At 42.8% G+C, this 17788-nt stretch overlaps 1 protein-coding gene across 1 annotated transcript in view; it reads right to left on the reverse strand.

The window, feature by feature from the left end:
- The window catches only part of MOXD1 (monooxygenase DBH like 1), a 773208-nt gene that overhangs the window by 341017 nt on the left and 414403 nt on the right, over positions 1–17788 (reverse strand). Inside the window, exons 3-4 of the mRNA XM_086925392.1 lie at positions 426–593; positions 77–160 (exon numbers count right to left, since the gene is read on the reverse strand). Of these exons, the coding sequence (XP_086781518.1) occupies positions 77–160; positions 426–593 (252 nt within the window). The remainder of the gene's footprint in view (positions 1–76; positions 161–425; positions 594–17788) is intronic.

The raw sequence follows: 17788 nt of genomic DNA on the forward strand, positions 1-17788 counted from the left end.
TTAATGACAATCATTTCATGTTGCTTTTGTAGACCTCATAACTCTAATAAATTGCTTTAGGCACTGTCTCCCATACCTTTACAACATGATGTTTTTTGTTCAGGGCAGGCATCTTGAACATCTGACACCAATATGTAGTGTCTTTGTATGGGATAGGCACCTGTCTTGAAGGAAATAAAAAAAGGCACAATTAAAATATTTGGGTGGATTTGAAAGGATTAGAAGACACATAAGTATTGCAATGGGTTTCAAATTAATACCTGTTTGCTCATATAAAACTAGATAGTTGAGTTGGATCTGTGGTACTGCAAAAGGGAAAATACTTTAAAGCTTCTTTAAGTTCTGACATGTGAAAATGAGACAAATTAAGTAAACAGAAGCAGAAAGACCTTACAATACATGAACTTGGATAAATTGTAACTTACGTCATTATTTGTGAGGTTAAAATAAGGCATGTCTGGCAATACAGAATTTGCATTCTGTGGGTTTAACAAACGTAGACTTTTCCTCCCACGATTTGATCCATGATATTTTGCACCTTCTGCACCAACGTCGTCTGAATGATAGGCCCAAATCACTCTAACTGTGCTCTCCTGTAAAAAGAAAATACCATTTAGAGTTATAGAGTAAAACACTGCCATACTACATTATTAAATTGATAGTTTTAGCACAATGTCATCTAAGAATCAGTTAGTCAAAACAAAAAATTGCTAGAACATCATTCAGCTGAAGAAAAAGAGTTTCTTTATGCTCCAAATGGTTCGCTAAGCGATTTGCTCAGCCAGGAAATATTTTAATTTGCAAAGAGTGAACAATACTTGCTTAGTTAATCTTGACTTTTCTTTAGAAAAACTTGAGTGTAGAGTTGATCTTCTCCAGCTATGCTTCTTTAGTACTTCAATTCATTCTTAAAAATGCTATCCCTAGAATTGGTTTTAAACTTGATAGTGAACACTGTTGGAACGTTGTAATGTATATATCTTTTAGCAATATCATATTGTTTAAGCAGCTCAACTATACTTATCTTTTGCTTTGAAAAATAATGTAAGAAGATTTTGTTAACTTCTTACCACTGACTGGCTACTTACCACTGAAAGCGTATGTAGGAAAATGGGCAGTTTAGGGTAATAACCATTTTCTGTGTGAAAAATGCCATGGGGTACACAAGACTTATACCATGTACTCATCATTTGCCCAGCTCTTGCAGGACCTAAGGGATTTTTTAAAATCCATTCAATTTTACAATTAATATAACACGAAGGCAGAATGTTATCAAATTGATTTAATTTCTACCAAATGAATGTGTCTGTTACAATCTATTTACATTTTGAGGAGTTTTCTATAAATATTTTAGAGGTTATTTATATTGATGAATGTTACTGAAATTATAGACTGATGTAATTTTATTATTGACATTAGTGAATGTCTCAATCAATTTTAATAAACTTTGAACTTGAAACTTGAATTTCCTTATGCATTTAGCTTACAGAATGAATCATAAAAACTGATATTATATCAAAATCATGGAAAATAACTGCAAAACAAAATATTGAGAAAATGGCAACAGGTTGCTGTCAGATTTTGTAGGCTATGAAATTAGCAGATTGCTAATAAAATGTACACAGCATATTTTCTAACTTTGCAGCACATTCCAAATGTGATATTTAATCAATGTTTTAAAATTATACTATTAAATTAACATTTGTGTTTTATGTACAACATGAATGGGGCACTCACCACTTAAATATTCACTAAAGAAAGAAGTTATTTTTTTGTTTTTATTTTTTTTTATTTTTTATATCAGTTCACACAAACCACATAAACAATCCAATTAAATAATCTGTATCATTCAAGAACATTATCATAAATTTGAAACAAATCAATAACATAGCATTATCAGAATTACATTTTTTTGGCATAGGTGCAAACAAAATTAACATTAATAATGAACAAATCACTAAAGCCCTTTTTTCTGATCTACTAGGATTCCATTTGCAAAAAGTGGTTGTAAATTGTGCACCAACTTTTTAAAAATAGAATCTGATTTTGTGAACCGACCTATGATCTAATAGTTCATAAAATAACAAATCAAAGGAGGTCACAGAATGACCTGCCTTATTATTATTCATTGGGCAGGTCACAATTTGCAGCCCCCTTGGGCTGGCTGCAATCACATGGATGGTGGCCTGTAACAGACAGCAGATTACCATCCCTGTGATTGCATTCTATAACTGAAATCTTTTTTGAAGCAGCCCATGTTCCCTAAAGGACCTAGTGCTGCTTTAAAATAAGTTTTAAGGAGGATCAAGCAATTGTCCTGCAGACCATTGCCCGATCGACCAGAGGTCGACACTCTGCTTCCCAAAGTGAAGGGATCCCAAGGGCGCCCCTCCCTCAATGCAGATTAGTTGTCACTTTGTTTGGAAGTCCATGACTGGTCCATGGTTTGTGACTGAAATTCAAGTTGCAAACCATTGTGACGAAAGATATCAAACAGCAATTAAAGCCCTTTTACTTATTTGCGATTTGGTATGGCATGTAGAACCCATTTTATGAATCAGAAAATGGTTTATGACTTGCAAAATAGTTTATGTACATTAGTGAAAGGGATTTTACAGCAATAAAACCAGTGATTCTGTGAATCTCGGGGTTTGCAGTCACAACATCCTTTTGTGCATCTGGTTCTTTCACTTCAGATGTGAAATCCTGCGGTAGTGGCAAATTATCGACTCAGATTATTCAATTTCTATTTTACATAGATTACATATGTAGCTTGTGAGAGGTATTCCCTGCCAAGCATCTTGAACTTCCACAAAATAAATTTGTGTGAATCTAATGCGCATAATTTTCTACATTTCTGGGGCAGTTTAGCAGTTTGCATTGCCTCAGGTTAAGTTTACATTTATGTAAGTGCAAATAGTCATTGTGTATCCTATCGTTGCTTAGTATCCCTAAGTAAGCCTTGTTTTGGAGTTGATTGATACAATCATGCTCTACGCTTTAACACTACAGAAAATGTATAGCAGGGTCATAGAGCTGAGTATAAATATCAAGTACGACTAGCCAGTGGCCATGGCAGCAATGATAGTCATAGGATTGCCCTCTTTGGTCAATAGGGAATTTACTATATGCATAATAACTGAACTTATTTGGGCTAGTTCTGCTGATTGTGACTTTCCATTCTAAGGTTATACCAAAAGCAGGGGGCGTGGCCAGCCAGTGTGCAAGATGGTCATGTTCAAGAAATATCCTGAGCCACTGCCCATAATCCATATTCATCCTGGCACACAGGGGTTCTCTCGATAGATACAACTACTTGCTTTGTGTGCAGCGGAGTGGAACAAGCTCTAACCTGCTCCTGAAGTCTGCTGCCAAGAACGGAAGTGGGACACAGCTGCTGTGTGTCTACTACTGATGCTGTCAAAGGCTTGTGCTTCTGTGCGATGCAGAATGAAACACCAAAAACCTGGGGAACGTGGGTAAGTCCCTGTGACACTGATGAAAGCACTAATGAGAGAGCTGCAGCAGACACCGGGTAGCCCCTACAAACATAGAGAAGCCGAAGCTGCATAGTGTGGCCTGCAGCTACAGTCTGGGTGGGCCCAGTGAGCATTCACTGGGCACGGTCGTGCAATGAGCTCACAACTGTCCAGCACCGCTGTGTGGAGCGTAGAGAGAGCTGTTGCCTAAACCAAGCAGACCACTGCATCAACCTGTTAGACCTGGAACCAGACCTATCTGCCCCCACTGCATGGGGGAGGACTTAGACGTGCTGGGAACTTGGCATGGGTTCCACCTCAGCAAAGCCACCCTCAACAAAGAAATGGTTGACTCATGTTTGACTATGGCGGGAGCAGCAACCATCTTGAGTGCCCTGCTGCTCGGCCAAACTAGACACCAGCTCTGTTGACAACAGGACGGGGATGACACTGCTGCACTGAACCATCCCTGTTGAGCCTGTGCAAGCCCATCATGGATGTGATACCGCATCCTGGAAGGGACACACGCCTGGCATTCATTGTGGCTTCCTTCCTGGGGACTTGCTCCCCTACTAAGGACAGGGGAATCAACCAACATCCGGGTACTGAACTACAGTGTGAGGGAGATGGGAACACTACCAATCCTGGACACAGACCCCACCAGGTACAGCAGTGGCCTAGAATCTGTGTGAGGAGCCCTTCAGACCCCCAAACGGTGGTGAATATGGGCAGGAGCCACCCAATGAAAGGTGGGGCTAGAGTGCTAAATCAGGGAAGGGTAAAGAGGACTCAGAGGAGCTGGACACAAATGATGAGGAGAAAGGAGCACCACAAATGTCACTGAACTATAAACTTGATCAATTTCTGACAGCAGTCAACTCCACAGAAGACACCTTGGAGGCTAAAATAGATAATGTCTCCATTGATCTTGGACTGCTTTATGAGGAGCACAAGAAACTGTCACACATTGGATGAAAAACACCCACAGTGTTAACACTACAGTATCAGATGGAGATCCTGATGTGCAGGATAAACCTACTGGACAAGAGAGCTGAAGACGCAGTGCACGTTAACAAGAGAAATACCATCAGGATAGTGGACTTGGCAGGGGTGGAAGGGACAGCCTTGATTATCTGGAGACACTGTAATCCTCAGAGGTGGCACTGCAGGGTCTATTCAAATTCTTTGCATTGGAATGCACACACAGAGTACTGACTAAGGGCCCCCAACATGGTGGGCCAGCTTGAATGATGTTAAATTGTTTACATCACTACAGGGTCAAGGACCTGATCCTACAACAGGCTCGCACACCTGGATATCTGCAAGTGGACAAATCCCAAGAAGCCATCTTCCCAGATTCTAGGCTGGAAGTACAGTGCAAGAGAGCATCATTCCTGGTGGTCAAAAGTGGGCTACAGGATTCTGGAATAAAATATATTCTGCTGTTGCCATCCACTTCAAAGGGAATGTTGTTCTTTGACACTCTTGATGCTACATGGGACTGGCTAGAAATGCAGAGAGTGGGTGTGTATAGTGCAATTGGGTCCCAGTCACCACCTTCTAAGAAACCGTGACAATGATAGCATGCCTGATAAGTCACATGAAGCAGCAGGTTTAGTTGGAAAGAGCTTCAACAGTGGAAAACTTGAAGGCTTTCAGAACCCTGGAGACACAACCCTCTCTTGCACACGCTTCTGAGAACTCACAAAGCGACTGCGACTCAAACACCCCGGGGGGAAACCCAAGGACTCCCACAGCTGATGCTGAGAACAGCAGATGCCTTATGAATGACAGTAATGAGATGGGGGCACAGACGGCTACACTGACAGTGGGCAAGTATTGATGTGACGCATACACATATGGAGGGGTGGACGAAGCCATTGTGCTTTGGATATGGATCTGGGTGGTTAGCAGAGGGAACTGCACTATGTGCATGGCCTTCGCCTACCCTCCCCTTCCATGTTTGAAAGCAATATGGTAGAAAAGACAATACTCTTTAGTCGGAATAGCATAACTGAGTGAATTTCCATCTTTTTTCTCCACATGTGAGAGGTAGTTGGAGATCATTGTTTTGTTTATGCCTGGCCCAAACAGTGTGGCAACTGAGACTCTGTAGTGGCTGCTCATTGGGCAGCAAATCATTAAACACACACATAGATGACTGCACTATGTGAGAATGGTAGGAGTGGGACTTCCCCCACTGACCACATGAAGGGCTAACATAATCTAAATAACATGGCTCACAACACAAATAACTACTTGCCTCATGTGGAATGAAAGGGTTTATGAATATGCTGTCCAAAAAGACATAAAGTCCCAGCATACCTCAAACGGTGGAGATTAAATGTGGCCTTCTTGCAGGAAACACATCTAGTAGGTCACAAAATTGCCAAATTGACAGGGACAGGTATATGCTACAGGTTTCTCATCCCATGCCAGGGGCACCTTAATGGGATACGGGCTGAAATACTGTTTGAGTCGACAACTACATATGTAGACAGAGAGGACTGTTATGTACTAGTGAAAACATGACTAGATGTGTTCCATGTACTTTTGGGCAGCATTTACATACCAAACATAGGGCAATTAGTATGTCTCACCTCTCTAACATGATGCTATCTGATGGGTTGCAACTACCATGGGTACGTGTTGGGAACTCAATTGTGTGGTGCTCCTAGATACAGACCACTTCTCTCTTCCACTTCCACACTCAACTACCGCTCAACTGGCACATGACTTCGAGGCTTGGACTTCACACTGCGGAGTGGGTGATGCTTGGAGACTGCACAATGGGGACCGCCTGGACTACTCCTATCATTCCCTTGTATAGCATGCAGTCTGACTCAATGTGATCCTGTATTCCTTTAGACTCACAGCCATGATCAGGAATGCAGAATACCTCTGCCACACCCTGTCAGACCACAACCACTACTGTTGTACCTGCTCTGGGGTTGAGGGATAGCTTCAATACTAATGTGGAAATTACTGATGCATTTTCTGCAGGACCCCGTATTCAGGAACTCATTTGGAGACATTATCTGTGATTATTTTGCTTGCAATGAGCACACCACAGACTTGTGGGGCACTGAGTGTAGGGCTTTCAAGGTGGTGGTCCGAGGTCACTGAATTTGACAGACAGTGGGGTATGGAAGTCGCTTGATTCAGAGAAAACTGCTGCAGGAAGAGTCATTTGAGCCTTACAGGAGAGGGCACAGAGGTGGGAGCCCTCTTAGGATGCTGTATGTGTGGAAAGGTGCTGACACACAGCTACTAAGGAGCACCTTCACTTCACCTTTACTCTCAGGGCGTACACCACATTGGCCCTGCAGAAGGTGTCAAGGTGGATGGACAGTTCATTTCTGGAAAGGCTGGCACTGCCTACTATACAGGAAGCTGCCAGATAGACTCGGGTGAATGCATTACTGACAATGAAGTCAAGGCAGCCCTAAAGGCCCTACCTAATGAGTAATAATTAGACGGGAACCGATGGACTGCCTGCTGATTTTTATCAGTTGTATTCCCAAAACACCCACTACATGAATCGACAGGTCTATGAAAAAGACACCCTGCTGGTGACCACCAGGAAGGCACTAATACTACCTGTTCCTAACCCTGGGAAGGAGACACTGGATGTCTCCTCCTACAGAAACCAGTCCATGCTTAATCTCAACTACAACATTCTCAGTGAGTTAATCAACTGATTTAGTCCTAACACATCCCACCACTAGTGTTATGAGCAGGAACTAAATGGGACACAGTCACTTTCAAATACCTCGGGATGGATTTGCCCTAGGGAAGAAGACATCCATGAAGGCATTTAGGAGGTATGTTGAGAGGCCTCTGTGACAATATAGAGTCTATGCAGTTGCTTATTATGGCGAGGATCACCTTATCCTAAATACTGATGCCATTATCATTAAAGCGGACATTGCCATTACTTGTATTACCATGGAGGAAATCGAAGGGGCGGAATGTTTGTTTTCAGGCCACTTTGTCCCTACATCATTGCCTTGCGGGAGCCCTTGTGTACAGACCCCCAGGGCATGAAGGATTTTTTAAGTCTATTGGCGAGGTTATCGCTACTATGGCCCTTAGATTTAAACACTTTTTTTTTTAACACACACATGGATCGACAAGACACCTCAGAGTCTTTCTCCTTGTTGGAATCCTTGGGTGCACTCAATATTGTGCCATATATATATTTGTCCCCATGCATTAGGAAGGCCATACTGTTGATCAGGTTTTTGCAAATTGCTTAATACAGACAGAGCCCCCCTACCCCAACTCTGGTCAGATCACTTTCTGATCAGCTTTAGGTTTCCTAAAGTGATAAAGCAAGCATGGGCTCAGGTTAAGCAGCCATCTTCCACCTCCAGACCTTTTTATAAGATCACACCAGATGCTATTAAATACGAAGAAGACCTTCATCCGCCTATGCTCACTGGCGACATAGATCTTGCTGAAGCTCTGGTAAAATAAATCGCACAAGGTACTTTGTCCCTTGCCCCTCCTATCCCGTGCCCCACTCGAATACTCAGATCCTCAGCTCCCTGGTTTAATGACACCTTACTGTGTAGAAAGGACTGTAAACATCAGAAAAGAGCTTGGAGGAAGGATTTTAAGGCGGAAAATTAAAAGAGCTATAAAGAAGCTTTAAGAGGCTACCACAAAAGATGCAGGCAGCTAAGAAGAGCTTCCTTGCTTTAAAGATTGATTCTGCAGGAAATAAAAGCAGAGAGATATTTGACATTGTCAAAAGTTTCTCTTCACCTAAGGCTGCAACCAGGTTTGCCTCCCCCTCTGACGAGTGGATTGGGAACTTAGCCAATTTTTTTTACAAAAAGATAGTAACTATACAATCCTTGTTTGATGGCCCAGACATGAAAGATGTGCTGGCCACTCAATGGGCTGTCCCCCAGTACCTGGAAGAAAGGCTCTCCCTCTACATCTTTCCGCCTATGACCTAGTGACATCCCTGGCAATAATGAAGGGTCTGAAATCTGGCTCGGCTGCAGATCCATGCCTGGCCAAATTTTTGGCTTCCATGGCAGAGATTTTGAACCCCACTCTAAACCGTGTTTTGAACACGTCCCTCCTTAGCGGACTGGTCCCAGTAGGATGGAAGAGTGTGAAAATAATCCCTTAATTGAAAAAAACATGTCAGATCTCATGGTCTTTACTAACTATAGACCCATTTCTCTTCTGTCTTTTTTTGCAAAAACAGTTGAAAAATACGTCCACACAGTAATCTCCAATTTTGCAGAGGCTAACAATCTGTTTCATCCGAGCCAGTCCCGCTTCAGGCAGAATCTCAGTACTGAGACGGCATTTTTGGAGGTATCTGAATCCATCAAGGAGACCATGGACGCAGGTGGCAAAGCGGTCCTGGTGCTCTTGGACCTGTCTGAGGCGTTTGACACCATGCCCCACGGTCACCTCCTGCAGAGATTGAGGAAGTGTGGGTTTAAGGGCCCGGCGTTGAAGTGGCTTGCTTCCTTCTTAGAGGGTAGAAACCAGGAGGTCTGGTCACCTCCCTTTTCGGCCAGTGTGATGACTTTGAGTGTGGGTGTGCCACAGGGATCTATTTTGAGCCCAATACTTTTTAATCTGTACATGGGCCCCCTGGCTACCTTGGATGAAGAGAACGAGGTCACAATAATATCGTACGCCGATGACACTCAATTGCTGTTCACCTGCAGGAAGGGCCTGAAAGAAACGTTTGTCTGGTTCAAACATAACCATCTGAAATGTAATACAGATAAGTCTGAAATCATTTTTTTCAGCTCCCCCTCATTGGACGTCTGGAAACAAAGTTGGCCTCAAGGCATTTCTCCTCCCCAGGCTGCGGTCAGGACTGTAAAGAAGTTGGGAGCAAAAATGGATGACGCCCTCTCGATGGTACCTCAGGTTCAGTCAGCAGTTGGGACTTGTTTTGGCCTCCTGAAGATTCTCCGGAGGTTTTTATTTCAATTACATACCGGGCATAGAAAAATAGTTATTCAGGCCCTCATCATCTCAATGTGGGACTATGCCTATGTCCTCTATTTGGACCTCCTGGAGTTCTTACTTACTTATTTATTTATTTATTTATTTATCCGCTACCTTAAGAATCTGCGCTGGTTACCGGTGCGCAGTAGAATCCGCTTCAAAGCTCTAGTCCTAGCCTTTAAGGCCCTGCACGGTATAGGAGCAAAATACTTCTTTAGAAGAGTCTCTTTCTATGTACCTGGCAGATCTCTCAGATCTGCCAATCACCATCTAGTGGTCACCCCTAAATATCTTCGAGTCCGCAAAGGCGGTCGCTCCTTTCAAGTGCAAGTGGCACTAGTTGTTTCAACAAACAATATAATCACTTTCCGTCTTCTTCGGGTTTCTCATTTTCTCTCTCTTGACTCCCACTGCATTTTTGGTCCTCTTTGTCTTTAGGCGTGGGGACATTATATTGAGTAGCTGTGCGCTCTAGAAACATAACATAACATGCTCCCACTCATGCTCTAACACTTCATGAACCTGGTTTAAACGGGCTGACATATTGCTAAGGGACTTGATTAAGAATAGTGGCAGACATAGAGTATCACTTACCACCCTGCAATGGTTCACAGAGATGGATGGACTTGGAGCCCCCAGTTTTAAATGATATTTTCTGGTGGGCAAGCTACAGTCGCTAGCCAGGTGGCTGGGTGGACTAGGACTGGCTGATCTGGGGCCAATGAATGACAGACAACGGGAAGGTGCACTAGTTGCCCTGCTAATGGAAGTTCAAACATTCCAAGAGGTCAGTAGTTTTCCTCTAAGGTAGGAAACCATACGGGTGCACCCTATGATTACACTGTTTTAACCTTAGCCTTTGTATTATTCAATCAAAGGCTGGATAGAGTAGTTACTGAGAGACAGTTTTTATTAACAAGTAAAAACTGTTTTTTATGTGTGTTTAAATTAACATCACTAGGCAGCAATTCTACATTACTGGGTTTCAGCCTGGTTGCAGTGAAATCCACGTTAAAGTTGCTGAAGAAAACGTGTTTTTTTCAAATTTCATGAATAAGTTCCCATGTGCACGTTTCACTTCTGTGTTTTTCCTTTTCATAAAAAGGCCGAAATGGGATTGACGTTACAGTGCTGTTTTCTTGAACTAAATAAAATGTATTGATTTGTGCTGCCTGAGAAGGAAGCCATTCACTGTGAGATGTGCCACACAAGTAAAATTATTTTCAAGGCTCATATTCACAAAGTAGACTCCACAATAGTATGTTTATATGTCAGACTGTTCTCTGATTATACTTCTTGGAGTATATTTAGACTCTTCATTGAAGTAACCACTGAGTGAATTTATAATAGTTCTTTGCTCAACAATATTTCGGTTCTGGCTAGTTCTCCTATGTTATGACCTCTCACAATTGTATATAATTTTGGTGTTATTTGAATCAGACTAACTTCTATTTTGCTTTCTGTAAAGATACTTAAATTTTGAATACAGCTGTAGGGGTTTGACTTTGAATTCTCTATCAAATATTTGCCATGGATAGTTCTGCATTCACCTTTTCTAATTTCGAACTGGTTAGGTGCCAGTTGGCAAGGAACAATGTTACCTGAAGATTAGTATTTTAGGTTTATTGATATTGTCATTCAATGCTCTGTTAAGGACATATTAAACAAGCAAAATGATGCATAGGAAATAATAGCCATCAATCTATTTCCCAGGACTGAGAAAAAATAAATTATCCCTTCCTATGTGAATTATATCATAACCAAAACAAATCTAAACTTTGTGTTCATCCGAACCCAAACTAAATGACAAAAGAAGTACTGAATAATTCTTGTATATACATTTATTATTCATTTTATATTCGCTATTATATTTTGTCATAGGCAAAAATTCATTATTTCTGTTACTCAATTCAATTCAATTTGACTTTATTCGGTTAAAAGAATAATAACCATAAAAGTACATAAAAAACTGTTCATGATAATACCGTGTCAAACTCAATACATAGTACAAACAGGAACAAAAATACAGGTTAAACATGGATTAAATTTAAGTGCAAATTGATTTACGTAATCTAAAAACATTGCTAAAAAATTCCGAGATGCAGGCAACATTAAAAATAACATCTAATTTCTGAAGTTCCAGGAAGGCAACCCTACAACGTCTCACACCCATTTCCCTTAGAATTGGAATAATCAATCTTTTCCTGGGTAACGTATAATATTTACAGAAAAAAGTGATATGGATGTCAGACTGTTCCGATTGGTCATCACATGGGCATTAAGTGAGATTACAGGACCAACAATTCATTGCGGGAAACATTAGGGCCCTAAAGAGGATGCCTAACCTAAATCGGGTCAAAATGAACCGCAAAAATTCTGTCAAAGAAAGGGTTTAGTATGGTTGGATTTTCCCTTGTGTTGATACAGGTAGATGGGCTAAGACAGTTTTCTTCTCATGTTCCACTGTCATTCTACGTTTTTCCAGGTGTTTCATACATTTTGTTTTTAGTGCCTTTCTCGTGATGTTACACATGGACAAGGGATTGTCATAGTAGCCCATACAGCCAACACCTCCAAGGAAGTCCCTAATGTATGTGAACCACCTTATCCTCCCAGCATAATCCAAACTTAGTCCATCAGTTAGGATAGCACGGTTTAGTTCACATGCATCACTAGTCCAGGCCCTATGCCACAGCAGTATTGGTTGGATTCTAATTATGTCTTCAATATAACATTGGCCCAGTTCCGTATGACAGATGTAACTAGAGGCACTCTCAGGTACAGCTAAGATGTGTCTCAGGAATGTGTTTTCGGCCACTTGTATAGATTTGACATTTTCATACCCCCACAATCCCGCACCCTAGACCGCAATAGAAACACTGGTGGCATTGTAAATTTTCAAAAGTTCTACAGTTGTTTTTTTCCCCATCTTTTTTCCGAAATTTTTAAGGGCAGTGATAGATTTGCAGAACAGGGCTTTCCTTACTTTTATCGCTTCTATCCAGTTCCCTGCTTCGTGAAATAAAATGCCAAGGTAAGAAAAGGTGGCAGTATAGTCTGTAGGGGTTGCATTAATAAACATCCGCCTCCTTCTTCTGCTAGCTCCAGGGCCACAGTTCATAGAGAATGTCTTGGAGCAGTTAATTTTCAAATCCATTTAGTCATGAATGCATTAAAAGATGTTACAAGACATTGCAGAGCCACCGGGGTGCGAGCCATTAAGACCGCATCGTCTGCGCATAGTAACGCAGGAATTGGTCTTTTAGCTACCCTAGGCATATCACAAGTTGTTTCCACTAGGGCGTTCTCTATTCCATTTATATAGACCAGGAATAGGAAAGGTGCTAAAACGCAACCCTGGCGTACCCCACGTCCAATATCAAAAGATCTAGTGCATTCACCTTTTTTACCATAACGCACTGTTGCGATGGCACCCGAATACAAGTCCTTAAGAAAGGCGACTATATTTCCTTCTACACCAAGAGATTCCATAATGTCCCATAATTTGCTATGTGAGACACAGTCAAACGCTGACGTCAAGTCAACGAAGGTGAAATAAATGGGCTCACGTCGTACCTTGGTGTATTTCTGCTGGAGGATAAATAAGTTTAGGCCCTGATCTACTGTCCCCTGCCCCTTTTGGAACCCGTATTGAAGGTCACTGATTATAGAGTTGTCTTCCGACCATTTTTGTAGCCTACCTAGTATTACTCTTCCTAATATCTTTACAGTGCTGTCCAATAGGGAGATGGGGCGATAGCACATAGGGTTTTGCCTGTCCCCTTTTTTAAAAATTGTAACAATAACAGACATAAACCATGATGGAAGTAGGCTCATCTTTAAGGATGCATTAAAAAGTTGCACTAAGAGTGGGCCCCATAGATCGATATTATTTTTAAACAGGTCTCGAGGTATGCCATCTGGACCTGGGGCTTTACCGCCCCGTGTTGCTTTGAGGCTCTCAGTTATTTCTTTTAGGGTAAATTTTAATTTCAAGCCATTTGCTCTCATTTCCCCCTGATTAAGTATTGGTAATTGCAACGGAGGAATCTACTCGTCAGTTGAGGTACTATACAGGCTGGAATAATGGCCCACCCAAGAGTCCTCGGTAATGGCAATTTCAATACATGCTTTTCCTGAATCAAAGAAGAGGGCATTTACTGCTTTCCAAAAAGCACAAACATCCTTTCTCAATGAGGCCTCACAGAGCTTCTCCCAGGCTTCAGTTTTAATTACCAACGTCCTTCTTTTCAATGCATTCTGATAAGATTTCCGCGCCACCCTAACCCTTAAGGGATTACGGGGGACAGCATGTAAAGCTCTCTTAAACTCAGAGTGGGCCTTTGTACAAGTGAGGTCAAACCATTTTCTCGTCTTTTCCTTACATGATTTAGAAGCCACCCAGAGGTTACCCTTAATTTGAGAAGCAACAACCTCAAACTGTTTAAGGATCTCCTGACTAGTCGCACTTTCTTCCAGAATGGTCAAGAAGCTAGGCAAGCATTCGGTTACCAGGTTACGCAGAAAATCACTTGGGACCACCCTGTCCGACTTTAATGCGTAGCCATTTTGTTTTGCCATACTAATATCAGAGATGTTCTGCACAGATCTCCCCTCTATAGCCACTGCCTGAAAGGGATTTATGATCTCCATGATTATCGGGTAGTGATCGCTAAGTGGGGTATCAAGAGTCCAACACCTTTTGACCATATGTCTGTGCCTAACGGAAGTTATTACAAAATCTATTATAGACAAAACACCCCTGCCATTAAACGTAGGGGCAAAGGGGAGCTCTATTTGACCAATTTCATTTGCGTACCTTAGATCTTCAGAGTGAAGAATCTCATTTAATAGATCTCCAAAGATGGGATGTTTAAAGTGTGTTAAGTCAGTTTCCGGGTCCAACATAAGCCCACATACTCCTTTCTGGCTTTTTTTTACATATAGTACAGTTAAAATCACTCCCCAAATGACCCAAACATCCCTAGCATTTTTATCTGTTTCTTTACCTGGATCATTACCTAGCATCTTAAGAGTCGGTTCCAGGTCAGCAGGAGGGATATTGTTATAAAAATGTATAATTAAAAGGCACAGTTCCTTACTTGCATCGATCCGCACTAGCTGATAATATGGGTTGTGGGAAGAAAAGTGGATCTTCTTGCAGTTTAAGGAGTTAGATATAAACGTCGTCAGTCCCCCTTTAGCCCTACCGTGGTGAACCTCTACTGCAGGTGTAAACAGTGTTTTATAGCCTGGAAGATGGAGGGGTTCTAAGGTCCAAGTTTCCTGTAGACAAAGAATCCCAATCTCTTCTATTGTTTTTAACCAGATGGGATTCGATAATTTGGACCTGAGACCCTGCCACATTCCAGAACATTATGCTAACAGTTTCCCTGTTTAGTGAATTAACTGCTAAGCAACTGGGTTATTAATAATATTGGTTCCCATTCCCTGGAAGGATGGGTACACCGGAGCAACAGTGGGGGGGTTACAAGAGTGGGAATAGGAGGAGAACTGATGCCAGATGTTACACCAAGACCATTGTCAGAAGTGACTGGGTTTGAATCAGATGTTACACCAAGACCATTGTCAAAAGTGACTGGGTTTGAATCAAGGGCTGAGGGCAGTCAATCAACCCCGTCCAGTCCATTGAGACAAATAAATCGGTTGTAGTCATAAAAAGGTGTCTCCGGAGGTCGGTAAACCGGTCGTGCAGCATACCCCCGATATCTAGCTCTCCGTTCAACCCTCGTCCAATTGCCTTGTGCTAAATCATGGTGCATATGGATAAGGGGGAAGAAAAAGGACACTGGCAGAGTCTGTATGGTAGAGTCAGGAGATCTGTTTGACCCAGCACATATGTGTGAAACTGTCCTAGGATCTCGAAAACTCACCATGATACAGTCCCCTATTATTGATTTTCTAGTTTTCCCCAGCCAGGGTACCCTTCTCACCATGATAATTTCGTTGTTGAGATGGGCCGGAAGGGGTCTGTTCCAGTTCAACCATTTGATAATTTTTCTTTTAAGTGAGTGGAAGTTCTCACCTTTGCCCACTTCAAGAGGAGGAGCACCCGCCATAACTACCGTAAAGCTATTAGCCTCAGGCGGCAAGTCGGGTCTCCGTGGTCTGGGGGCAGGTTTCTCAGGGAGTGGGGGAGTAATGCTATCATTAGGTATAGCCCCAAAGGTAGTCACAGGGGGAACTGGGCCTACTGGTTGTAGAGATGGAGTATTGGCTTTGCTAAATGGTGTTGGGGCTAAGTTGGCCATGAGAGGTTGCGGAAGGGGGGGAGCAGCAATAACCAAGGGAGGTCCCGCATTTACTGAAAGGTTTTGAGTGTTGGGGGGACATTTAGGAAGGGGATTAGACTCAAGGGGTCTGCCCTGTTTAATAGCCGAGGTTTTCAGGCTACTTATAGTTGCCTCCAAGATAGTGAGTCTGATCTCCACTTTCTTCAAGCTCTCACTGATGGGCAGAAGCAGTGATCTAAGTAAAAATTCTATATTCCCTATAGAGGTAACGGGGGGTGATATATTAGGTGGATTATCCCCTGGGACGCTAACAGGATCAGTGCTATTAGTACCCTTAACAGGAGACGCTTTATGCACATCCAATATTATCCCATCAGAAATGGAAGGGAGCTTAGGGACTTTTCCGAAATCGGAATGGGGGATTTTGGTCTTGCCCTGCCCTCCCCTCAACTTCCTTCTACGCTTGTTCGGTGGTGGGCCATGCACCTCTGCCACAACTATTTGCTTCGGCTTAGTTTTCCTTATTTTAACTACAGAGGGCGTTTGAGTGACTAAGCCATACTGCTGGGACTGCGGGGGGGGGGAGGGTGACACCAGAGGTCTGCTCAATAGATAAGCAAAGGTTAGGAATACCATTCCGCAGTAGAAGAGGGACGCCTTCTTGGGATAATAGATCCTGGCTAATGTTAAAGGAGCCTCCCTCTTGAGAGATAGGATAAGGAATAATATCACTAAGAGGCCTATTTTTCATATTCTCAATAGAGCGGCGGCGCTCCGCCCTGCGCTCCGCCAAGGAGGTTTCTTTATCCCCATCACCCTGTGCCCGTGTAAAATAGTTATCCAGAGTCCCATTTCTAACTCCCCCCACCTTCGCTGGTGTTCCTTCCATAGCCGGTGATGGCATGCCCAATACCCTTATCAAAGTCCATGAAAAATCAAAGGAATGCAGGCGAAAGAGAGTAGGCCCAGCCCGGCCTACTCCGGCCCTCGACGGCCACAGACGGTCCCGCCCTTGTCCCAGCTTCTCCCGGTTGCTCCCGCGCTGCGGGGCACGGCTGTTGAAAATATACAGTCAGAGTAAAAAGGGGAGGAGCCTGCAGGGAGAGCGTCCCAGGTGGTGGCAATTGGTAGTTGCGGGCGCTCCTGGGACTTGTAGTCCTGAGCCCACAACACGCTCGCAGCCCTGCTCCCACTAGCAATGTCCCAGCAATGAGAGGCTGACTCCTTGAAAGACTGTCTCCTCAGCCGCGCTGACAGCCCCACACGAAGCGGGACCCGCACAGCGGGTTCCGCGAGCAGTTGACAAAGATGCGGGGAGAAGATCTGCAGCACACACAGTCCCGGCGTGGAGATAGAGCAAGATTAAAGTGATCCACCAGTGAAACAGCGATGACTGCTTTTACCGTGGGGCTGATGGGGAGGAGCCTGCAGGGAGAGCGTCCCAGGTGGTGGCAATTGGGGGTTGCGGGCGCTCCTGGGACTTGTAGTCCTGCGCCCACAACATGCTTGCAGCCTTGCTCCCACTAGCAATGTCTTAGCAATGAGAGGCTGACTCCTTGAAAGACTGTCTCCTCAGCCGCGCTGACAGCCCCACACGAAGCGGGACCCGAGCAGCGGGTTCCGCGAGCAGTTGACAAAGATGCAGGGAGAAGATCTGCAGTACTGAATAATTCTTTTATATACATTTATTATTCATTTTATATTTACTATTCTATTTTGTCATAGACAAAAATTCATTATTTCTGTTACTCAAAGGATCACATATATGTACAAAAATAAACACATATATATATATACACCACATTTATAATCGTTACAAAAAATATATATATTCACAATATATACATTAACACACTGACATCAATATTCAAATCTTTTTATCTATTATAGCCCAACATTTTAACAAAAAGGATGCTTTACTGAAGTAAAGACAAGCATTCCTATGGACCGAGATCTACCAAAGAAAGGAGCCAAGTTGGTATATATTATTTTAACCTATCTAATTTTGGAAACTCCTTGTCATATCTACTTATGCAACATAAACATTTTGGAATGTGTCTTCTCAGA

This window comes from Lissotriton vulgaris, chromosome 6, assembly GCF_964263255.1.
Source record: "Lissotriton vulgaris chromosome 6, aLisVul1.2, whole genome shotgun sequence".
In the NCBI taxonomy this organism is placed as follows: Eukaryota; Metazoa; Chordata; class Amphibia; order Caudata; family Salamandridae; genus Lissotriton; species Lissotriton vulgaris.